This window comes from Pocillopora damicornis, chromosome 10 (assembly GCF_964200805.1).
Source record: "Pocillopora damicornis chromosome 10, jaPocDami1.2, whole genome shotgun sequence".
NCBI classification, from domain to species: Eukaryota; Metazoa; Cnidaria; class Anthozoa; order Scleractinia; family Pocilloporidae; genus Pocillopora; species Pocillopora damicornis.
In genome coordinates this window covers 16,498,762-16,524,339 of record NC_142679.1, presented here as the reverse complement: position 1 = coordinate 16,524,339, position 25,578 = coordinate 16,498,762, and the positions used below count along the sequence as shown (strand labels likewise).

Here is a 25,578-nt window from a genome sequence, read left to right as displayed (position 1 = left end):
GACGGGGGTAGGATGAAGAACGATCTTAGTTTAAGGTCGAGAGTCGCACTCCAGCTGCCAACTCCGATTTTCCAATGGGATGCTCTTTATTATTTGTGTATTATGGTAAGTACCTGTTTTAGTTCCATTAACACAGTTCTCGTGAGATCTATATTTTTCTTGGCCAAGCGTTTGACTGCAACAAGGTTTCCCTAAAAGAAAAAGAGAGGAATAGTGAAACACCTGTGTTACTTGATCGGTCGATGTCTTATAATTTGTTACCAACTCAACACGAATGTACGTACAGGTTAGAAGTGAGAATAAAATACCTTGTAAACTCCGACAGCGGTGACCTTTAAAACCTCATCGTCATCTTCGAGGAGGGGTTCAAACATATCAGGATCGTTTTCCTTCTGTGTAAGTAAAATGGAAGGAGGTAAGCGACTTAAGATTGAATGACTGAAAGACTGAATGATTGAAAGACTAAAAGACTGAAGGACTGGAAGACTGAAAGACTGGAAAACTGGAAAACTGAAAGACTGAAAGACTGGAAAACTGAAAGACTGCAAGACTGCAAGACTGCAAGACTGCAAGACTGCAAGACTGAAAGACTGAAAGGCTGGAAAACTGAAAGACTAAAATACTGCAAGACTGAAAGACTGCAGGACTGAAAGAGTGCGAGACTGCAAGACTGGAAAACTGAAAGACTGAAAAACTGAAAAACTGAAAGACTGAATGATTGAAAGACTAAAAGACTGGAAGACTGAATAACTGACTGACTGAAAGACTGAATAATTTGGTTTTATCTACTGAGTTGATCGTGTAAATTGGCCACCGTACAGAGTTTTTAAGCTCACATTTCTAGCGTATGCCCTTCGTCTAAGCCAATGACTGAGTGACTGACTGACTGTCTGACTGTCTCACTGACTGACTGACTGACTGACTGATCGAAGGACTGAGGGGATGAATGAGTGACTAATTGGCTTGAGGCCTGAAAAATGGATGGAGCAGGATAAACATTGACATTCGTAAGCACTTTACTAGTTTTAAAATAGAAAACAAACGTAATTGGATGATATCGTTGACGCCTACCACACAGCTTCCAAAGGACGAAATGGAATTCCTTTTCTTCTCAAAACAGATTTCATTGTAGTCGACCTTCCAGAGCAGACTTTTTAGTTCACGTTCAAGCCTGTACTGCCTGCAAGACGGTAAAAGTTTGGATGAGTCAACTTGCCCTCCTCAGAAAGATTACAAACAAACAAAAAACTGTCCCACGATCTTTAATCGTATGTCTTTTCACGTCACTGCTCTTGAGTCTGCACTCAGTAATACTCAGCGATACTATACCCTAAAACGTCTAATGAGATGAATATATCATTAGATGGTAAGCATGTAACTGCTCCTCACATGTCAGAAAATTATCCATCAAACGGGTTAAGATAAGAACGTAGGTAAACTAGCACGAAATGTACTGCAGCTGGTCGGAGGAGGGGCTGATTAGATCTTGGGTCAATAAGCAAAGTAAGTTACCTGTAGATGTTAAGGAGTAAGAGCAGCGATAGGAGGGCAAGTGCTCCTGACACTCCGGCAATTATTTTCGTCTTGGCATCTAATGAAAGAAGTGAAAAAATTTTAGGGCAAGGCTTTAACGAATTCAGCCTCATGTCGCAGCATGGACCAAAATGAACCGCAACATTTCTTGAAAACTCGCACAGTAACTTACAAACAATCAAAAACATTTCAAAGTCATTTTATGACAGCAGTAGTTTGTGTGGTCCACTGGTCTCGAGTGCTAATGTTATTTTACCTTTTAACAGGTAGATGGTGTGGTCATCCCCATTATAACTAAAAAAATATTTAAGTATGGAAACAAATACCTCCTTTCTCGGGTTTAATACACAATTCTCCATGAAAGCCGCACTTAGGAGAGTCCTCTGGGGGCCCCTTTCCACCAGGCCATTTTATGGTACCGTTTGGCCGTCGAATAAAAACCTGTTCTCCTCCTTTCGTTGCATTATCGAACTTGATCTGGAAATCCCCAACTGGAATCATGCTTCCCTTGCCTTTAACAACTAGGAGGAAAAGAAACGTGAAATTAAAGTTTGTGGAATATCGTTCGTGAAACAGATACCAACAGCAGTAATTATAGCTCGACCCATGCAAAGCTTTACAGATATTTAGAAATATTCAAAGTCCTTGCAGTATAGTTCCAACGTTAAGGAGGAATGGATAGAGGAAAGACGAAAATAAGTCTCCTCTTCTAAGACAAAAAATCGTTCTGTGTTTCCAAAGGTATCCGCCGCTTTCGCCCGCTATCGAGTTCGCCCCTTCGAGTTCGCCCCTACCTTATACTGTGTTCGCCCCCACACTTTTCGAGTTCGACCCCATCAAGTCGAGTTCGCCCCTTGATTGAGTTATATCCAGATGAGTTGATTCGTAAGTTGATGAGTAAATTCTTCAGTCTTAATGAACGGGTACAAGTCTAACAACTTAAGCAATGCTGCCGCGATGAAAGCGTGGTTTGCATCTTCTCAAGTTTGGTTGTTACGATCAACACATTTAGTGTTCGTTAGATAAACCGTGTGGTTCTCTTTATCACAAGTTCAGTGTATACAGTTATTTCTGGTAACCCCAGATCCCACGCGGAGTATTTAGTTGATTCCGTCAACCCAGTTCCCAAGCAGGTTCCACGCAATTGCCGAAATTCAAAATGGTTGTCGCTGACGTAACATTTGACACATTCTGCTAGTCCCTTCGTCACAAATCAACTCATCTGGATATCACTCAATCAAGGGGCGAACTCGATTTGATGGGGTCGAACTCGAAAAGTGTGGGGGCGAACACGGCATAAGGTAGGGGCGAACTCGATAGGGGGCGAACACGGTGCAATTCGTTTCCAAAAGAGAGAAGTAAACTGACTAGCTTTCCAACGTTATTGAAAACTCGCAGAATCTATATCTTAAAAGAACATGGGAGCCGGGACATATATAATGACATCGTCGAAGAAATTATTGCCCTAAAAGATACTTTAAAGACTCCTGAACGAGAAAAGATGAGCTTCTACGTATCGTTTTTTGCTATCGTTTCTGCAAACGTTTTGGCAAACCTGACATAATGATGTGATTTTTTTGCTTTACACCCAGGTTCTCAAATTGTGAATGATACTTTACGTTGTTGGTATAAGGACGGAGGAAAATCACCAACCTTGCATATCCAGTAACGTTAAGTTGAACTCGGCATCTCCATTTACATCAAAATGAATCTTGTATCCAAGTATGCCTGAAAAAGAAAATATAAAGTAAATAGTAAACGCCAGGTAGAAGTGGCACACATAGCTCCATTCCACTGAACTCAGCAATTTGAAGTGTCCAGTTTTGGAAAGGAGGAACTGGCCCTTAAAGTAAGGAAGAGAATCAATAGCAAAGCTGAACCAAGAGTGAGTAGAGACAAGACGTCAGTTTAAGGGTTCGAATCCGGGCCAGATTGGTGTAAGGCGAGCCCCATTACCACTTCGAGATCCCTACAACGTAGTTGTTTACAACTCTTTTCTTACAGTTCGTATCCGAAGCGAATTCTATTCGAGGAGGTTGCGAAGGATCGTCTGTGTAATATAACAGCCTGTTTTGGCTGAGAGGTTGGGTAAAACAAATCTCCGCTGAATCTATGAAAATGCCTCGATCATCTTTTAGATAAAACAAGCCACCATAAAAACCGCAAAACATCATAAAATATCCATCTGCTAGTAACATACAAATTAGTTCGTTAACATCATAAAATATCCATCTGCTAGTAACATACAAATTAGTTCGTTAACCCCAACTTATTAAGTCTGTTCTCGAGCCCAGTGGCCCAACTAGCTGGAGCTTATTCCAGTTTCCTTAACATGAAGAGACTGGGAGTATTACTACTTCCCCTGCCCCTGAATGGGTTGCCAGCCTATCGCAAGGACACTCCCAGCATTTCATTAGGCGGCCCTGACAATTCTTCGCTACTCATCTATACTCCTGGTGGAGAGAGTAGAGTATTTTGCCCAAAAACACAACACATTAATTAAGCCAAGTCTCGATCCCGGACTCAGTCAACCCACAGTGCAATGCACTAACCACCGCATCTCCCAGCAACTTAGAAAATAACGATGCAAAAATAAAACTCAGGAAAGCAACTTACTGTCGTATTGGATATCATGCAACTTGTTTGCAATGTTCTTTCCTGTCAAAGGTTCCTTCTTTGCCAATGTTTTGTTGAGCGCAATCGCGTACTGGTACACGGCATCGTAAAGATAAGCTCCGTAAATTGGTGGCTGAAGAGCAAAAAAAAAAATACTGTCATGACAATTCCAGGTCAAAAAAAAAACTCGTGGTTCAAAGTTGCGTAGGAACTCATAAGAGAATTTGTTGATTGTTATATACTGAGGCCATAAACCAACTATTAGGTGAAAACAAACGGGGCCCTCACACTCAAATATAAAATTATTTTCGATGTTGCGGTATGATAGTTACTGCTTAAAGCCAGTGCATTGCAGATAGCACCAGCAATTTGTCTGTTTCTTAAACAGAATGTTGGTGCCTTGGGTAGATTAAGAGGAGGACTACGTAAACATGAGTCACTTTTCGCACAAAATACGACACAACCTGAGCGCGATAATCAGGAGCCGGCTGTATCTGCCGGCTTATAAAGCACTGAATAAGCTGTAAATTAAAAGTCGTTAAGCATAACATCATCATCATTCGCTTACCCGAGTTTTGTTTGCAGGGAAGCTTGTATTGTCCTCCCACAGATAGCCTTTGTATACTTCGCTGTTAAACGGGGGGTCAGGGGAACGGCGTTTTAACTCCTCTGCAAAGCTGGTGTAGCTTTCGGACGTAGGACTTTTTATGGCCAGGACAAAAACAGCTTCAAAGGCTTTAAGCAAATGTTCATATCTATTCAAAGTTTCCCTATGGCTGCTGAAAAACCACTTGAAAGGCTTTACGGTGTACATTGCCATCTGAGCTTGATCCAGTTCAAACATTATAAAAACGTAATCGCCATTTGTCATGTCTTCATCATATGCGTGAAGCATTCCTTCCCTGGCTATGTGGAAATCGGACACAAAAACCACAACTAGAAGAGAAGCATTTGGGTTAGGCTAGACAGTTTTTAATGGCAAAATTACTGCTGGAAGCAGTGGTAGTGATGGTTGGGCTACTGAAGGAACAGTATTTCTGAAAGCAATGGCAGTGCAGTGGAACCTCCTGTTTGAGGACATATTAGATAGATATACAACCTTATAAAGTTGGCTTACACGTTATTGTAATTATATATAGTGGTGGTTATTTGGGATGAGACAGGCGGGAACATTTGAACCTAAGTTGAAATCTTTATTGCAATAATCTACGAAACTTGTTACGTACTTCGAGCTTCTTCTTTGACCTTTCTCATAATTTCTCTGTAATTGTCTGAATGGTTTTTAGGCCTGTACAGCGCTGAATGATGCGTAAGCAGTTCCAGAGCCACAGTTATTCCTTTCGCTCTCAATCGTGTGGCCAAGTTATCTTTCATTTCGATCCATTTCGTTACGTTTTCGTAGATAATCGCCACTCTCTTCCAGTTGAAGTAATTGAGCAGTGACAGTAGACTTGGTGTGAGTTTAGTGTCAACAGCAAACGTTCGAATAAAGGTCGGATACAACTTCTTGTACGAAACATCAGGATTGCCACACATCTATTGGATGAAATCGAGGACAAAAAGTCGGAAACTTGTGGAAACCAGGGCCCAGTTATTAGAAGGACGGACAACGCCATCCAACGGATAAATCGTCATTCATCAGGGCCCAGTTGAATAAAGGGTGGATAACGCTATCCAACAAATAAATCGCTATCCAGCGGATAAGTGATAGCAAAACGTATAGCGTTATCCACCGGATAGAGATTTATTCAATGGATAGCGTTATCCCATCTTCGAACAACCGGGGCCAGATGGGTCAACAAGACTTACTGTGCTATCCACTGGATATCATTATCCACGCTTCGAAGAACCGGAGCAAGGACAAGATCCTGGTTCTCGCTCGGCAACAAAATCGCCAGAAGCGTTGAACAATTCGACTCTCGGTAATCTCCCGAAGATAGTATCATATAAGTTTGTGATAAGACATGCTTTAGTCGTGTAGTCTGATCGCACGGGCGAGAGTGGTCCTATGGAGGACCTTTCTCGGTATCAAACAACAACCGATGTTTTGACACCGTGAGCGGAAGTCATCATCAGAGTCTGACAATGATTTCCGCTAAGGTTGTCGAAACACAGTCGCTGCAACTGCTATTCGGCACTACTCCCACGCGGATAATCAGACTATACGACCCATTGTTACTCCTGAGTTCGAGCAATTCACTTCACTAAGCGTTACAACTCTTTTGACATTGTTTTTAATTGTCTCACCTCACCACCATCTTTTAACGATCGAGAAATAGAGGATATAAGATTGCTCAAAGTTGTAAGAAAAAAACCAAAAAACTAAAAAAAACCTGATAATCAGTTTACCATTATATATTATACAACAATTGGTAAATTGTAAAAAACCAGTAGAAAAAAAAACCTGATAATCAGTTTACCATGATATATTATTCAACAATTGGTAATAAGTAAAATTCACGGGTTTAATGTGAAAACTGTCATTTTAGTGTTTGAGTGGATCACATAAACAAAACAACATAGCTTCGAATTTGCGTTTCCCAGATCAAATAACAGAGAAGAACATTTATGAGAGACGTCAGTTTTTGTAATGAAAATACATCCTCAGTTAACGAGCGACAAGTCAAACATGATATTGGATCACCTCCATAAAAAGAACTGTCGAGAGACGGTGAATATATTCTGAATTCGAATCTGATATTGAACACTTTCGATTTTTCTGATAAAATACAGAAGTATTTTTCTTAGGACAAACAGGGACAAAATGCTGCTTATGAAAATTATTCATAATGAAAAAAATCCAGGTGTTTTCATCTCACACGGCGGCGTTTTTCTATCATTTCATAGTCTTGTATGACATATTCATTGTTGTTATGAAAAACCTTGTGCGTCTGAAAATTGAGACGATTCAACTTAGCGACGAGACGAGGATATGTCATTTATATGACAGCTTTTACCGGTGAAGGTACTTTTTATTAAACCCACTCTCATTTTCAAATTTATCTTAAAAACCAAGAACGATTAATTAAACGCAAGTTTTCCTTGACTAGCATGGACATGCTTGTTTATATAGTTAACATCTCTATCCCATGATTAAAAAAGAAGACAAATTGTAATTAACGGCAGAAATTAATGGTCAAATTAATCAAATTAATCAAACGTTTGAGTAATTTTCAAATTTGTTTTTTTCGATCTTATTTCGATCGATTCGCAGCATTGCCAAAAGCAAACCAGCCAAAAACTTCGTGAAAGGAAAAAAATGCGCAATTTGCCCAGTAAGAAACTGTTCTACTCAATTTTCTCCTTTAAAGATAAACATGATTTGAACTAAACCGGTACTAATTATGTAGACTTTGTAAATATTTTTTTCTTTTGAACGCGATCCCGCATAATATATATAAACACGAAATAAGCAAATGATGTTTCAAGTGGGCATTAACAGAAGTAGACATTCAGACCATAATTACCCAACTTGTAAAATGGGTTACTTACATATGATATCATGGTCTTACTGAATGATGCAGCCAGCCTGGCAGAAGTGTTACAGCTACATCCCGGGCCGATAAATGCCGTAACGCCTTGATTCATTTGATATACTACGGACTGCAGCGTTTTAAGCTCTTCGCAGTCGGTGTCGTTCCAGATGAAAGTGACATTTATACCAGGAAGAAGGTCAGGCTTTCGGTTGATATCATCTACTGCGATACTCATGGCGGAGGCAAAGAACTCGCCTCGATGGAAATAGTTCCCGATTCGACCAGCGCTCTTGAAAGGGATTAAAAGGCCAAGTTTAACTTCTTCCGCGATCGGCGAAGGGACGTAAGATAGAATGACCAAAAGAGCAAGCCATCCGCATGTTCTTACAGCCATTTCGACGGATGTTTAGCCCTCATAAACCACCATACCTTGAATACATTCACGCTGCCTTACCCAGTTAGCAGACACAGAATCAAAACGATCGTCTATCTGGATCTGTGGCCACAAGCGAAATCAACTCAGCAGATCGTTCGTAGATGGTATTTCGTGTTATCCAGTGAAATTACCAGTGTTGAAGGCCACCGAATACAAACGAAAGCACAGACAGTTGATGTCGATTAAATTTATCCAAAAAATTGCGCTTCCAAGCTCACGGTCTACCTAAGTGTTTCCTCAGTCGACAACCTGCAAAAGAACAGAAAATATTGGGGGTGTTTTAAAATGTCGAAACACAGAAGAATACCAAGAACACGAAATTTGAAAATTAAACGGTGCAAAAGACATCAAACATTCCGATTCGCGCAGGTACATGTTAATTATGTTAATTAATTTGGCTGCAAATTTAAATATCAAAATTACCTGGCGACTATTTTGCTAACTTCACAAGGTTAAGCACTGCCACTTCACTTTTATAAATGATAAAAATAATTCTCATAAGGTAATAGTGTATAGTTCATCGAAACACCATCGCAAGTTATCATATTGTGGCTCACTCTTTTGCTCTACGAGCGACGAGGCTTATAATGAAAATAAAACTGATGTGAGCGTCTTTGCCTTACGATTGGCTACGGCCTCTTTTACTTAAAGAGAGGCAGATGGCTGGAAAACGATATTGATCTTACCGAGAGGCTCGCAAACAAATGTCATAATGAAACATTAAGTTTCTATAAAAAGAAGCAATCCAAAAAATTATTGTCCGAAATGAGGCGTTTCATGAACCGGGATCTTGATGCATTTTTAATACTTGATTTTTCTTTGACATTGGCCAAACATGTATTGGGTTGGTACGTGATGTTTATGGTTTCCTCGATGTTTTTTTCAAAAAAGTAGGCGCGATGAGAATTAAGTAAACAAGACAAAATAGCTTTTTTCTTAGTGAGATGAAAACTCGTCCTAAAAAGTGCCATTTACATAATGACCACATGCTGCTGACAAAAGAAAACGAGAAAAAAAAAGTTCAATAAAATGTTAATATCTGAAGTCAATATTCACAGATCGAAATCTCAAAATAAACATGAAACAAACAGCAATGAGTAGTTGTTCCGCTCATTAGGCCTTTTGTCTCACGGCAGTGTCCCTCCCGTTGGTGTTGTACCTGATGGGGTCTCGTATCGTCAAATTCTTTACGGAAAAAACTCAAACTGCAAACCAATCAGCAAAAATTGTTGCTTAGCCATATCATCTCATATTAAACACAACTGCTTCGGGGAATTCAAGATTTATTTCCATTCCGTGTCAAAAGAGCGGCTTGTGAATAAACAAAACTTCATCTACGCACTTCCATTCAATAGCAGACTATGTATAAGGCGGAACTCTTCCATCTCTGTATAATCTTTCACTTCCAAATGAACGAAAGCATTGTTTTTTTCATGGAACTGTAAACGGTACAATAGCATATTGCCTTTCATCTTTTACTATCTAATTTCAACGAGCGAAGCTTCTCTTATGGTGAAGTGAGATCATCGAGTTTTTGATGCTTGACAAAATGCCAGATGACACCTTTGATGTGATCACGTTAAATACAAATGACATTTTTAATATAATTATATTTATAATCATTATTGTGGTTATTTTTATCACCATTATTATTGGTGCCATAACAGTATCAGAATTGCTCTTGGGTAGTTCTTCGTCTGGATGTTCACTTTGTGATGCACATCAAATAAATACAGAGCCAGAGGAAAAAAAGACGAAAAGATACATGAATGAACGTAAACGTGGTTTTAAATTCCATCCGCACACGCACAGCAGCAGTGACAATGATAACGTTCGGACACAGGGTCTAAAATTGAGATTAGCTGGTCCCTAAATACCAACTGTTGGCGACCAGAATTATTTCGTTTTCCTTCTTTGCTGTAAAAATTGGAAATTAGTTCATTTACAATCCATTTTATTTTTTCCACAATATAAAAAACATCTGGCAACTTAACTTTTTGTTTCATAATTTTTTGATAAACTGGATATGAAATTCGAGTTTTCTTTTAGCGTTTTTGCTCTTTGTTTTCCAATTTCCAGAAAAACGGATTTGAATTTTGAAAAAAAAAAATTCAAACCCCACTTTTTTTTCCTTTGCAGCGAAAAACAATTTTAATTTGAAATCAGTTTTTACAGTTTAGAGGAATTAAATAACTAAAATGAAAGGTTGATTTCATTCTCCACACATTTGAAATATGTTTGGCGCCAAAGTCAACAGATTTTATGACTGTTCTGAGTAAACAGAAATGCGACCACGTACATACGTCGCGGATCGAAATGTCATCCTTTAACGATGAGATCTAGTTGGAGGGTTTTCCTCACCGGGGGCGTTTTTTATATTCATTTGCATTAGACACTCAACAAAGTTGGTTATCTTTAACAATTACCAAATTGTGAGGAATCGTCTACAATGGTCAACTGATTCGCTTCACGTTTTCATTACATTTTGCGCCATAATTATTATACTTAGTTCTTCCTGTCAATCATCACCTTTCAGCTCTAAACAATGAGATTCCCAAACGCTGCACGAAAACCTTGACACCGTGTGCTTGTACTGATAAAGCTATCGGCAAAAAGAAACGAACAATTCTTAACAACCAATCATGGCCGAGGAAAAAACCCTTAACCTTTCAGGTTCTGCCTTTGATCTAGCGAAAAGAGTCGCCTTTACTAACAAGTTCAAGTAGGAGAGGAACATTTTTTCCAAAGCAGACGATATAAAAATAGGTTAAAGAGCAAGTCAGAAGTAATTCGGAGTTATCTTTGATTTTCAACCTCATCCCTGCCTTTCTTAGCCAACGGAGATACAAGCACTTCCCTCCTTCCTTTCTCACATGTATCCAGCCCTCCCCATTCTTTTTCTGTCCGCTCCTTCCTTCCCTCGCCTCGGAGAGAAAGTTATTATTGTTTAAAAAGAGAGAAAAGTAATAATTAGGCTTATGAATCCTACCTTCAAAGTATCAGCGCAGTTCGTACACAACCCGAAAGGATCGTCGCATTTTGAAACGCACTTTACAAGCCCGAGACAAGCCTAACCCACTAGCAATGCTGAATACATGATGAAAGCTGCCCACGAACTATATATTTCATGACTTGTGAATCGATATCTGAGATACAAAAGTTCCCTATGATTGTATGACTAGGAAAATCGTGCGGCGTAAATCGAAGGTGAGTTTTGAGGAGTGTAACAAATGTATTAAATAACTGCTCCATAATTAATGCAAATACACGCATCAAAAACAAGCAATGACCACCATTGTTCTTTCGACTTAGTAGCAATGACATCTAAAAAGCCTTTAAAACAAACAAAAAAAAAGGCGCTGAGCCATGGTACGCTTGAAGAGCACTACCAGTGGGGGCTCGACCTCAGCCCAGCGTGTGTTCTAACACGTAGCTACTACATTTTCCATAATGACAAAAAGGTCACAACAATATTTGTTCAAGCATGCAATTACCTTCAAGAGAAGAAGGATAAAACGTGACAAACGCTTGACCCTAATCCAGCGGACAAATACCAACTTTTTAACGGTGTATTTAAGAACAGTATCGCCGGAGAGCTATTATTCGAAAAATACTGCGGAATTGGAAAACATAAGAAAACAGGGTTCCTTGTTTATGTTCGATTTTTGCTAATTAATGTTGATTTGAAAGATGCATTTGCGAGCAAGTGACGACTGATCGATTTCCGCTTGATTAGAACGGCACGTTAACCCTGAGTACCTTCTCTTTTCTCGTATCATAATAGAAATAGTTCAAATCGCTTATATCTTTATGTACATCACTGACACGCGATCAAAACTCTTTAGTTGTGGCGGTTTTTGGTCGAAGGCGGCTTTGAAAATTACATACTTGCTCGCCAAATTAGATGAAAAAAAAAACAAAAAAAAAACATCATTTGTCTTTCATGAATGATTGATGAATCTCTTCTCTTGTCTTGAGCAATATTTCAGCGCCAATATATTTTTATTGAGCTATTTTACGCAAATCGGCCTGGCACACAGCAAAAAGATCGTTTCTAGGCTAAAATTTTTAAGCTTGACTTTTGCTGCTAGAAGACCGTAAAAAGCTAATAATTGCATTGATTTTCGAAGCGGAACGAAGTTATAGACGGAAGACGAAAAGGGTTCGAGATGGATTTTTAACTCAATTTTACACTGTAGGTTTGTGGTGAATAACTCGAGCAGTACTTCAAGAGATACTTCACAGGGCGTCCTAAGTAATAATTGCTAGTCTTAAGTTTTGCCTTCGTAGAAAGAAGAGCTGTCAGTGGAAGGTGCGGTGGCTAAGTTGCTTAAGTTATAACTGAACCACACTCGCGAACTGATGTACAATCACTTGAATAATCATGAATTACCGGAAGAACGGATGGCCTATAAAGGTTTGTACCCAGACAAAGGGTCGGAGAACGCCGGAAAAATGATCGTGTCACCATGCCAAGAGGCATACGAAATACTTCAAAAAGCTCACCTCAAATCGCCTACAAAATTACTGAATGATGTACTTCGCTTGTGGGAGATCGAATCAAAAACCTTGAAGTTAAAACAAATTGACTTTGCGAGCTTATTGCGAGATATTGAACACATAGGAAAGCTGCATAAGTTTAGAAGATAACATAAAAAATCTCAGCTAATTGCGAAAACAATGATTGACAATAACAATCGATTTTTGCAGGCTTGATACTCTGTCGTCGTTTTTAACATTGAATTTTCTCACCCAAAATAGAAACAAATAAACAAACATTGGCTTGGTTGTCGAAATGGAAGTCTGTCACGTGCAAAAGAACTGAAACAGTCTGTTTGACTAGGTACTATCGCATGATATTCAACAAATATGATGCTTTGTTGCTCAACACAGTAAGTCGATTGTCTGCTTTACTAATATGATCATTCAGTTAAATACGTCTAAAACCTGAAGTGATCTTCGCTATGTAAACCTCTAAGACACATTAAGAGACAAATTCTCTGTTTACTAACCTCAACTCGAGTATTCAACTAATCGATATAGCCGCACTTTGATAGAGAAAACCTACAATGAAATTAACAGTTTTGGAATGATTTGAGCGTTTCTGCTTCGAGAATGCATCCATCAAAACCTTGGATTTTTGACGTGGTTGAAATTTTACAAACCTTTTCACACAACATACGTTACTCTGACCGTCGCCTTTAACTTTCCGACATTCACGCAGCGAAAAGCAACTGCCCCTCTTTACCGCAAAAACTCAGCGAAAGTGTCTTGTCCGCGTTAACAAACAAACCTCAAATTAAACCGAGTGGCATTCCGGGTCGCTGCTTTGTGTCCACAATACAATATAACAACTCATATAACCTATAATTTTTTTTATCCGGCGGCAATAAGTCAAATACCTGCAAAGGGCTCCCTGAATCATCTATTAGAGTCCATAGTTTGAGATTAGCTCGAATCCAAGTTTTCCTCCGGAACTATGTGGTGGGAGTTCATGTACGATTAATTTAACTGCTGTGAGGTGATAAAGGAACGCAGTCACTCAACCGAAAGAATGACACCTGAAACTTGAAAACTTATCGTGAATGTGCCCTTTTGATCTGACGTCACTGAAATCTAAACTATATTTAACATGCAAAGTATTCTTCTTAAAAGATGTTTGACATCATTTTAATCGTTATTTGATTTCAATAATGATAGGGTGGCTCACTGATGAATCACACATTTTGACGACGACCAATTGCTCGAAGGTCGAAATAATGTAGCTCAATTCCCGGGTTTTCTCAGACTCTTTGTAAATCTCAGAGAAAGCCCTGAAAGAAATAGTCACGCAGACATACAGCGTAGCTAGGCATCGTCAAAGATAACGCTATCGGAAATCCTCTAGGCAAGAACAAGCACACTTCCGGGGATCTGTTTGTGATTCATCGTTTTCGAGATAGAACCGCGAAATAAATGGACACATGCCGAGGTCGGAAAATTCATGTCTTTATTTGATCTTCCTCGATCGATGAAAAATCGAAAGCATGATCAAATCAGAGCCGATATTGATTAATGTCTATTTCTTACGTCCCTTTCCCGTCCCACGGAAGTAAAAAAACATGCGAATCATTTTGATCGCTGGAAGATGCTGAAAACAGAGTGACCAGATACAGAACACTTCAACTCCTATGATCTATTTACTAATTCTCCCCCTTGCTTCTACACATTTCTTTGTAAATCAGTTATGAGAATTTAGTGTCAGATCATGATAACAACCTCTGCCTAATACGTTGGAGTTTTCTCAATACCCGTTTGCTGGATAATCTATGGATATTGTGGAGAGAAGTTACATGTTAATCACTTTTGGGAGTCAAAGGGTTGAGGAGGACTCCTACTGCTTACTGTGAACCGCGGAAGCCTAAGCACTAAAGTGATTGGCACTAAAACCACTCTTAAGATTCTCTTAAGTAACACATTCACTGTAGGAATTCTGTGTCTGCTATATAGGCATAATATGATAAAATTTAATCGTTAATTCGCTTTTTTTTTTAATTTTAAAAAGACATGGAAACATAATCTAGCCTTTATGGTAAATTCAAGTATGATAATCATAAGACCCGAACGAGAAAAATAATCCTTTCAACCGCTAAAATGATATTAAAGAAACAAATAAGCCTCTCGAGCCTTCCCTCCATGCATAGAGCGCAGCTTCAAGTTGGCAGAAGGCAATCACCTATTGCTGAAATGATTCTTGCCGCGGTCAATTCACTAAATAATTAGCAGGTAAGACGGCTATAACTGATAACGTTACGATATTACTTATGTGTCATCTAAATGAGAATTCATCATAAGTATGCATATCTCATAAAAGATTGGCGTTCCAGATAGTGTGTTAAACTGAGAAAGGACAGAAACATCAGCAGATGCGATTAAGCGGCCACTTAAGCCGGTATAAGAATCGTTGGTGCGGATCGGCAACCTTATACAAGGTCCAGGCCTATTAGAATCAGCGAAATGTAAAGACATGAAGTTTAATAAAAACAACAGATAAATCACTGTTTACTGAAATACTAAAAAACATTTTAGATTATTTAATTAATATTTCTGAGCTTGATCATCTAGTTTAACCCCCTGAATTAGCTTAAGAACCCTCTAAATCGCTGTAGAAGGATTCGGCTTTTGTGACAAAATATAATTAGTTCTTATGAACTAACGAAAAAACAAAGCAACTCAGCTTAAGGTGGGCTTGATGAACTTAATTTAAGCTCACTGAAATTAAAATGCAAATGATTTTTTATTATGTTATTTTATTTATGGACACCGAGCCATCTTCTTTTAATTACCATTAGTTCAAGTCCCATTGAAGTCTAAAATCGCATCAGAAAAATTGATTTCACTTTCATGAACCCGTCGGGTACTTAAACTATCAAAATGAAAAGTTAGGCATGGCAGTTGATTTGTTACACTTGCATTGTACAGTAATTAAAAAAATCTTATCCGATCAACAAACAGGGTATTATGAGGTTTTTCTAAGCCTTTCTCCTTGCCATTTGGTAACACTCATTTCTTTTAACATGCAATAAATTCCATTTTTTCCATTTCGGGATGATACGCTGTGTTATTCACGCGTTTGCAACTCAACCCTACACCGTTAACTCGGACAGCAGTGGCACACATAGGGTGAATTTATGCTCATTTCACACATAAGCACCATGAAATAATCATGAACAATCTAAACATCTCATTGCAGTAAGAACTTTTCAAGTAGCCGAGACACCTAAAAGACATCTGACCAAATGCGACTCCATCATGTAACAGCATGCAAAGTGTCTCAAAGCTCTTTCTCTCTCTCTCTCCCACCAGCTTCGTTGTAAGACTTGCTGAGCTGAGAGGAAGTAGAAATAATTCGATGTATACTGCTTCTGAACGCGTGAAAGGAGCATATATGTCTGATTTTTAGTGACGACAGAGAGGTTTAAGTCCGAAGCATTGGTTACCTTGGTGCACTTTTTCAATTTTTTGTTGACAGCTAACAAACATAATCATTGAGCACAGATTCGACCCGCAGGCTATGTCGCCTCGTCTGAAGTACAGCTCGCAGCGATTGATTGACAGAAATCAAAGACGATTGGCAAGAGAAAGCTTAATTAAAGATTACGGCTGATTTGCTTTTCCTTTATTGCTGACAGGCTGATTGTTTCTTTAAAATATATATATATTAGAAAAGGTCGTTTATTTAGAACCACTTGGTAAATATAACGAATTTTACTTTATAACTATCAGACGTATCGATATTATCCACTATCCACTAAATACAGCGGGAAGACATCATGTCAAAGCAATTTAAGGAAGCTCCTAGAAAAACTTATCTTTATTTCACAGTTGATCATTTAGCGTTGGTATTTTCACCGTCTTGAGTCTATAACTTTTCTTTTTCAACGCTCGTCAATTTAAGGTCAAGGTAAAATTCCATAATGACAGAGTTTTGATCGTTGCCATGAAATCAGAATTTTTTAACCAAATACACTACACAGTTGAGTAATGTTACCGTTATTTCATGTGCAATCTTGATAAGGTTTATGATATGAGTATTTGTTTTACTAATTTTGGAACGAGAAATTACTTTCCAAATGCCTTTCACATAATACCTTGCTGCTGGTTGTTATGGCCAATACTCTGCCACCGCTTACAAGTAAATTCATCATGTTCAGACCAACTAAATTTGTAAGTTCTATAAGTTCGTTTGATTTAGAAGTTTAGTTGAAGGCTGCCTTTACCTCTCAAAATATTGTCCTCAATTTCTCTCCGAAAGTCTAAGCACTTCTGGCAACTGCATCCCGTTTTCTGATGGATTCTTTTTACCGAGTGTCACAGAACAGCGCTCGCAAGGTTTCCTCCTTTCTTTTCAATATTTTTCATCACCAACATAGTGGCCAAAAATTGATCGAAAGTTATTTTTATAGTGGGTGATCTGTTTGAAAGTGAAGTGTCTCGCAAAAGAATACGTTACAGAACAAGGGGAGGTCCTTAGTCTCTGGTAGAAGAACAGAACGTAATTGACGTCTGTGACAAGTGGAGCACATATTAAGAATGTTAAAAATTACTTTAGTCTGCACGGCTGGCTTTTATGAGGATTTTAGAGAAGTACAGCCGCGAGAGGAATGGGAAGGAGCTCTGTTACTCGTTTTAAAGCCGCCCTCTTTTTTTCACTATTTTCGAGCCCTAAAAAAACCGCCAGTTACTTATTCCATCTTGAATCGGGTTCTGCTTGTATTTGTAACTTTAACAAAATTTGTTCCACCTCTAACTACAAATTAAGTGTCATATTTCAAAATACCTCATCGTCTGAGCTTTCATTTGACAACTGTCTCCAAAAGTGCCATATTTAGGGATTTAAATGGTGACTACTTGAATATATCAGCTTTGACAGTCATTGACAACCGGAAAATAAGCTATTAACGAGACACAAAAAATGTAGATGAAAATATTTTTGACATTTTAACATATAGCAGGGGCTATAGCACATTGGTATATAAAACTGTCCCAAGCATTTTCATACGCCAATGTGCCATAGCCGTTTTTGATCTATGAATTTCAGGCGGAATAGATCAGTTTCAGTAAAATTGATGTTCTCTAATTTTCAAAGAATACTAAAATTGACATTTGCGAAACGTCTCTCGAAGTGTTATCCACAGGCTCTTTCAATTCCCCATTATACAAAATAGTTCAATCACATTTTTCAAGTTTTTTTTTTTTTCTCTCAAATATGTAGAACCTACGGTGTCATTTCTCACATGCAAAGCCGGGCCATTTAAAAGGATTATCAAGGCTGTAATCTAACTAACGGTGCCGTCAGATATAGGGCAGTTTACCCCTAGTTACCAAATTAAAATACTCCAGCGACCTTCAAAATTAAACTAAAAAAAAAAAAATTCCTTATCCTCAACTACCAACAACTTTCTTTCTTCTTTCTTATATTTTATATTAAATGTATCATACTTCTATTATGCGATGTTATTACTGTTACATATGGTACGATTATTATGTATAAGTGCGAACTTTTGTTCTCTTGAGAGAAATCCTATCCTTATATAAGCCTCGTGGTCTCATTTACGTTTCCTCGCCATACTATCGTTGTATTTAAGTTAGCTAAACATGGTTCCTCGTAAATTTTCATCTTAGAGTGGCAAAGAAATATATGATATTTGCCGGCTGGGAGGTGCGTATGGCGAAAAACTGTGACCTCAGTCTTGAAAATGCTTCCCCCGGCCTACGGCCTCGGGCCACAGGAAATCGAACTAAAACCTGTTCAAGCACTTAGAGTAGGTATTAAGTCCCGTTGTCTAAGCACTGGTTGGTTGCAAGAGAAATTTTATTTTCTAAAAAGGCTATAAATACAATTTTTATCACTTGAAAAAAGGTAAGAACAAAACTGTGACTGGTAGAATATGCAAGATGGTAAATGTTGAGTTTTGTCGTCGAAAAAGAATGTTGATTTCATTGTGTGAAAACAGAAATGACAATTTTTGTAGCCGTGATTGGTCACCATGGCAACTATTTTGGATAAAATATATCTGACTAAATCAAAAGAGTGTGACTGATAGAATATGTGATGATAACTTTTAAGCCGTCAAATAAAGAAAGTTATTATTATTAAATCATAAAACAAATAGCATTTTTTCAGCGAGTGACTGGTTACCACGGCAAGTATTTTTAAAAAATTTATCTTGCAAGTGCAATTTGTTTTTTCTTTCTTAGTCATCTTTGATAAAATTTTCTTGCGTCGTGTTTTATCCAAAGCCAAATGAAGAACGTTAAAAAAATTCATTTATGAACGCCTAAGGTTAAAAACATTACTGATTTCCAAGTTAGCAAATGCACAGTTGAAAGAGTAATAATTTCCTCGGGAATCTTCCCAATCAAACAGATGAGTGACAAATAATATTTTCTTTTATGGCATAAACTAATAAAGGAAATAGAAGCTAAACCCAAGATCGCGGTCAGAAGCAATTATTTGAATTTTAAATGCGATGACAGTATTTTTGTGCAAAATTCCAGCTGTTTCCCTTTTCTTGTTTCCAAAAAAAACAAAGATTTCTAGTTAGATCAAAAAGCATTTTCACCAGCTCGATAATTGACCTGTTTATTTGCTCAAAATTTTTGAGAGGAAATCTTTTTGCTCTTGGTTCAATAATGCTCTCGAAAGTGTTCTCAAAAGCGGTCATTCGCCAATAATTTTATTTGTTTTCTGCCGCTTGTTAGCGAAATCCATCAAAGAAGAGGAGCGACATGTTTTTTAATCCACAAAAATAAAAAAAATTGTTAAAATATGAGAACAACCTAGAAAAAGAGGCTTCGCTCAAAAGAGCTTTACCCTTAAATTGATTTTTCTTCCTATAGAAATATCTATGCTAAATGAAGGTGTTAATGAGGAAGACACCACTATTATGATTTTCTAGAATTGGAAAAATTGGAGTGAGCTACATGAATTGTCTGGATTATAATGTGAGGAACTTCATATTCAATATCATTGTAATGTGTGAGCTCCTGGGGTGAGAATCATTTAAAAAGCCATTTTTCTTTTTCTTCTGCCATTATTGTTGTGAAATTGCGCGAATTTTCTGAGATTCCTTCCGAGCTTGGAGAGAACACCACAGTTGGTTCGATCAACGGAGACCATAATTGACGGAAAAAGCAATCCATGACTGCTCTAATATATCAAACAACGCGCGGTTTTTGTTCAGGCAAGACATAAACATTTTTATTACGTGGCGGTTGAGTTAAATCCTCTTTACCACAAAACGATTTATTCAGATGGCAGGTACAATTTATTTGAGTAGCTTAATTCAGACGAGGTTTTCTAAAACCCAGAATTTAATATTGCGACACTTGAGCTGTCAGTAACATATATCTTCGTTTATTAGGAGCTAGTAGACCTAAGAGTGAATTGGCGTATTAAAAGCAATATTTCAAACCAGGTTCCGCTATTACTAAGCTTCTTTCTTAGCGGAACAAAACACGTCACTTCTATGGTTTGCCTTGGTCACGAAAACACTCCTGCGATCATATATAACTCATTATTTTGAAACTATCAAACTTTTGCCTTTTGAATCTGTTTAAGACTAACGTCTGCCTATCCACAAAAAGTCAGCGTTTCTTTTCGTCATTTGCAAAATCTTTGAGCTGCCAGCAGTCCATGGTAAAGAAAAACTTACCGCTGCGACAAAGTGTTTTCTCATCTCTAAAAGCTCCTTGCGTACACTTCTTTGCATATCCAAATACAAAGTACTTCAAATATTGAGAATGGCATGGCATTTTAATCAAAGAAGTTATATATCCCAGCCCTCCTACTTTGATTAAGTAGAAGCAACCACAAAAATCTCACCTCACTTTTTATATTAATTCCCATTACATTTTGCCTTTTTGTTAAAAAGAGAACTATTGATCTTCCGTTACGAACCAATAAACAGTATTCAAGCTAACTCAGTGAAGTCCAACAAAAGCTTTTAGAATATTTCAGGCAACTCAACCATTTAGCGGTTCAAACAAGCGATGTTACTACGCCAAATCATAAAAAGGTACTATTTGACAATACTCTTTGTGGTCAAATACTCTAAAACATATATAATTGATCATAAGAATGCATGCTGTATTGTTTGAATTAAAGTATTTGGGTCTGTTTTGATCAGCGAAGAAACTTGCTAACAACATCTGGATCACATAAGTTTTATTTTATTTAAAAAACGCGGGTCACAAATAAACTCGCCAGATCTAAGGAGCAAAATTGTTTAATTTACTACTACAAGATATCTACGCCACCGAGGTACATTAAATTTTGTCTTTCAAGGAGATCGACCGAAGGTTTTCCTGTTTTGAAGTCTCACTCGCAATGACATAAAAGCTAGTCCAAGTTGAGATAAAGTCTCCTTATTCAATTTGAACATTGAACAGATTTGAACTGTGCGATTAGAGACAATATATAGAATATGTCGTAGATTTCGGCTGATTATTCTCTCTTCTCTTACCTTTAATATTGTGGGGGCCGAGGGTAATTGAATTCGACAGAAAAAAAATAGAAATTTGTCCGTTTTCGTACACAGCCGAATATTAGAAATGAAGAATAAATAACCAACCGTTGCTACATGCAGTTTGCTGAAATGATTTAATTTTTGGAACTTTGTGTTCTTCTACAGTTTCACAGTTGTTACCAAATATTTTGGAGAGAAGACATGCATGTATTTGATTCGCGTTTTCTCAACAACGAATTTCAAAGGTCGTGGAGTTAAATCAGCATTTGATCTATGATGACAGAGGCAGGAAGAAGTGACGTTGTAGACATTTTTCTCAATTGAAGCATCACAAGCTGTAGCTGTAGTAAAAATAGCAAGGCTGTTACTTCACATGAACTTTATCTTCCTTTTAACTGAATGCCAAGAGACAATGCGTTTTAGCTTTGAATCGAAATACCTGGCGCGTTGGAGCTAATCAGCTGCAAATACAAACTATTTACATCTTTTCAGAAAAATATTACACAGCCGTACCTTCAGATGAGTCCTGATTTGGTCTTCGTTTGTCTTAGACCCTTTGTGGAGGGTTTTAAAGATGCAATGACGGCGAAAGTGCCAGACTTAAGTAAATTTTTAATCTCCCTCCAAACACTCGCCATCGGTTTGCCGCAGAAGACTGAGTGTTTACTTACAATTTTTTCCATGTAATTATACAAGCAAAGCCAATTGTTTTCAAACTTTGACGATGAAAATCAAAACATGCCTTGCAGCCGGAAATTAAAGAGCCAGTGAATATCAAATTAAGGAGAGACAAACACATCGTTTCGGACCGCGCATGCACTACACGCGTGCAACCAATGAAAAGCAGATCGCAAAGCCATATCCTCAGGCTCAGATCTATTTTAGAAATACGCCCAAACATAACGAATTTAGCAAAAAAGGCTTCATATTTTAGACATCGAAAACAAGCTACTTTCTTTTTTATCGAGCGATCTTAATACCTTAGGACAGTGATCTGAAGTTATGTAACATTGCACGAGGGAGACCGTGTGAATATTTTGGTAAAAGAACATATGCTTAAGGACACGATACAAATACTTGTCACTTTGCATCGCCCTTTTAATAAACTGCAAGGAAATGAAACGTAGATAGGGTGTAAAAAAAAAAGCCGTATTATGAGTCAAACAACAGCAGGAACCATTGAAGCTTCAAAGATGATACAGCGATATGGTTTACAAACACTGTGAAAACAAACATCTATGCTGCCAGTTCTCTTAATGCACCTCTTAACAGAAGTGCATTAAATCAAGGGATTTCATGTTTTGCCAAATACTAACGGGGCTCTCCGTCAGTTTGGTACATGTCTCTTGTAAAAGCAGTGCCTACCTGTCTCCTCTGATACTTCCATTGACATTTCTCTTTTTCTGTGACCCACCCCACCCACGCTGTTACATTTACCACAGTCTGCTTTTTTTCACAAATTCACTAATAAAAAGAACCAATTTTTTTTGGAAAAACCTCCTCGAAATCATTATTCATTTGAGATCATGGTGAGAGCGTTTTCAATATCTACGAACAAAGCTTACTCGTCCCTGACAAATATGAAAGCATGAAACAAAAGAAGTAAACAAGGCTGTTTAAACTCCGCTGCAAACAAATATCTTCCCCTTCAACTGAGTGGATAAAAGATGTGTTAGTGTGTTTTCATTCAGAATCTTTGGGGGCCGAACCTAAATACAATAGAGGTGTTTAATCTCTTTGTTTTCTAAAATCTCTCGTTTTTCTTTTTTCAGAGACATTTTCGAGTTCTATATTTAACACGATCAAAATTTATGATATTCGAAAATGTTCAGAAATAATCATTTAAGAGAAAGAGCTAGGTAACGTGAATTTTAGCCCTCAGTTTCAGTGTGCCTCAATAAAGTGTTGATTATAGTAGCACCGACTATAATCTCGAGTCTGACGCAGAAGGAAATTTTCTTGAATCTCATTCATTGTCCATCCGTGCTGGAGGGAAAAAATCATTTGAATAAGTTAATTCGATCGTTTAATTTTGTAATTCTCTAAGTCACATCGAAAGTGTATTAATTTAAACTTTTGAAGCATTTTTCATCTTAAAAAAGAGTTTGAGTATTACCTTGAAATAATAACTGAAAAGCGAGCTAAATGAATTGGAATGGAACACCTGGAAAACAATTTAAGGTATAAGAGCTAACAATAGAGAAACCTGGAAGCCGAGTGCGACACTTTTAACTTAACTCTTAAGAAATAAAATGTTACTCCGTGTTACCCTGAAACCTGGTGATGAAGAAAAATGTTCAGACGCCCAAAGCGCCAGCTTGTCAAACGCAGATGTTCATCGACGTAAATCAAAATAAAAATGAGAAATAAAAGCCCTGAATATCATTAGCGAATCAAAATGCTGCTAAAAAAACAGAGTTACAAGCCTTCGTCAAGTTTTACCCATTCAAATCCTTTTATTTTTCTGGACTTTAATTTTCCTGCTAATCTATTCTTGGAAATTTTGATATGAGTACCAGTAAGGTTTTACATATATAGAAAACGAAATGCAAAATATATCAGGACTGGACTATGGACAGCCGGAACAACTTTTACAAATGAATTGATTAAAACTTCAGTATCATATCCTATTTGTGCTCTGAACAGTCAGATGTAATAAACGCCATGTAGATTCTCATAATTTCATTAAATCTGAATCGAACTGTTTCTCAGAACTGGCTGAGAAGTTATAGCATCCTGCAGTAAATTCGAGTCTTTTAGTCAACGCATACTTCTCTTTTTTTGCAATATCCAACAAACAGTTTTAAAAACTTCAATTTTTGTCTTTTCACATATTACCGATTATCCTATAAATTCAATAATTAGATCATCCACTCATTTCTAACGGGTTTAAGAATAATTCTGAACTGAAAAAGATTGTTTTGGGTGGGTGGCCAACGTGGAATGTATTTGTTTGTTTGTTTGTTTTTTTTCGTCTCCGACGAAGGCTTGGTTTCCAAACTGATACATAGGCAGGATTTGCTGAGAAATCATATTCTCAGCCGTCCCCCAAGAATTGAGTCCTAAGTAATGCATCGATTGGATACGAAAAATGAAAAATCAAAAAATGAATACACAGCTTTGGCTCTTTACAAGTGGACTGATAAACTTGTTGACCATCGCGAAATATTTTGAAATATTATTAACTGATCAACAGCCAACAACAACACATGTTCCTGAAGAAATTTCCCCCACGTTTTCAATTTACACCTTTAAATAACAGAACTCAAAAAATTGATCAGCCGCAAAAATAAGGCACACAATTAATAACAGCTACCACTTACTATGCGTTTTCCCACTGAATAATACTCTTAAAAATCAGAAGGCAAGAAAAGAAAAAAATTGAGGAAATTCTGTCCAAAATTTCACAATGGATAGTTTGGTAAGCAAAATTTAACACACTTCGTCGATCAGAGCTGCAACACAAAATATAACAAAAAATAACCAAATTAATCAACAAAAAAATTAAGGTTCGATTCCGAGAATATTTTGTTTATTCAATTCTACCAATTTAACCTAATGTAGGTTTGACTTGAAGCTTTTATATTTCACACGATTAATCATGATAAATACCTGTCTATGTCTGTTTCGACAATGCCTTTTTTGACAAGATTCGATCTCAGCACGAAAGATGATTTTTTTTTACAAGATTCCGAATAAGACGTTTCACTAATTTTCTCAAAGAAGTTCCGAACGAGCGAGGCAAATTGAAACTTATCGAAACCAGCGGACGAAATTCCTTACTTTTTTTCCCGTATGCGGGGTTTTTTTTCACTAAAACGTTACATGTGAAATCATATTTTAAGGAGTGAAAGCCAGTTTAGGGTACGATGTCAATTTTCTTTTACCTGACGGCCAAAAAAAAACATTTCCTCTATCAAACCGTCATAATGACATCGTCACTGAACCAGCTTAGTAAAAGACGAAAGGCATGATTGCGTATTTGCAACGTAAATCTCCTCTCGATAGACACAATGAATATTCCAAAAATGCACGAGCCCTAAAGTTACCGTCAAGTTTGACATATTTCATTATTTTTATATCTCCTCTAAACTTCCTTAACAACGGTGTAGAAAAATTGCGTTGATGTTAGGGTTACAAGAAGCCTACCTCAAAGGAATTCAGATGGGCTTGATTTGGCATCTGAACATCTTCTACTTCAAGGGACAACAATTCACGGCCTAATGAGCCTGTTCACATGTCATTCAACCAATTACTTTTCTATTGAGAGAAATTAATTCAGTGAACTTAAGATATCCCCAAACGGTCGCGTTTTGAGTAATTTCCGTAGTTTCTTTAGACGAAAAATTACGATCACAATTGCATCAGGAATTATTCACGCAGCAAAAGAGAGCCAAAGGTTGGCTCGTTTTGAAAATATACTTTTGCTGATAGTGTAAACTCATTATGCTGAGAAAGACTGTTATCATCAGAGATTTTTCACATAAGAGCACGGATTTCTGATTAT

The 25,578-nt window shown here is 37.5% G+C and overlaps 1 protein-coding gene across 17 annotated transcripts in view; it reads right to left on the bottom strand.

The window, feature by feature from the left end:
• The window catches only part of LOC113679327 (atrial natriuretic peptide receptor 1), a 45,376-nt gene that overhangs the window by 9,083 nt on the left and 10,715 nt on the right, over window positions 1-25,578 (bottom strand). For 6 of the 17 annotated variants that reach the window (XM_089185879.1, XM_089185889.1, XM_089185877.1 and 3 more), the window contains 10 exons: window positions 7,642-8,310; window positions 5,376-5,685; window positions 4,718-5,085; window positions 4,150-4,282; window positions 3,187-3,261; window positions 1,860-2,054; window positions 1,513-1,591; window positions 1,072-1,180; window positions 309-392; window positions 114-191 (listed from right to left, as the gene is read on the bottom strand). In XM_089185879.1, the coding sequence (XP_089042005.1) occupies window positions 114-191; window positions 309-392; window positions 1,072-1,180; window positions 1,513-1,591; window positions 1,860-2,054; window positions 3,187-3,261; window positions 4,150-4,282; window positions 4,718-5,085; window positions 5,376-5,685; window positions 7,642-8,019 (1,809 nt within the window). In that variant the 5' untranslated portion in view covers window positions 8,020-8,310. Of the gene's footprint in view, window positions 1-113; window positions 192-308; window positions 393-1,071; window positions 1,181-1,512; window positions 1,592-1,859; window positions 2,055-3,186; window positions 3,262-4,149; window positions 4,283-4,717; window positions 5,086-5,375; window positions 5,686-7,641; window positions 8,311-11,050; window positions 11,287-13,073; window positions 13,126-13,226; window positions 13,414-13,463; window positions 13,625-21,584; window positions 21,765-25,220; window positions 25,332-25,578 lie in introns of those variants that run through there. The other 11 variants (XM_089185876.1, XM_089185888.1, XM_089185883.1 and 8 more) reach the window with 8 other exon arrangements.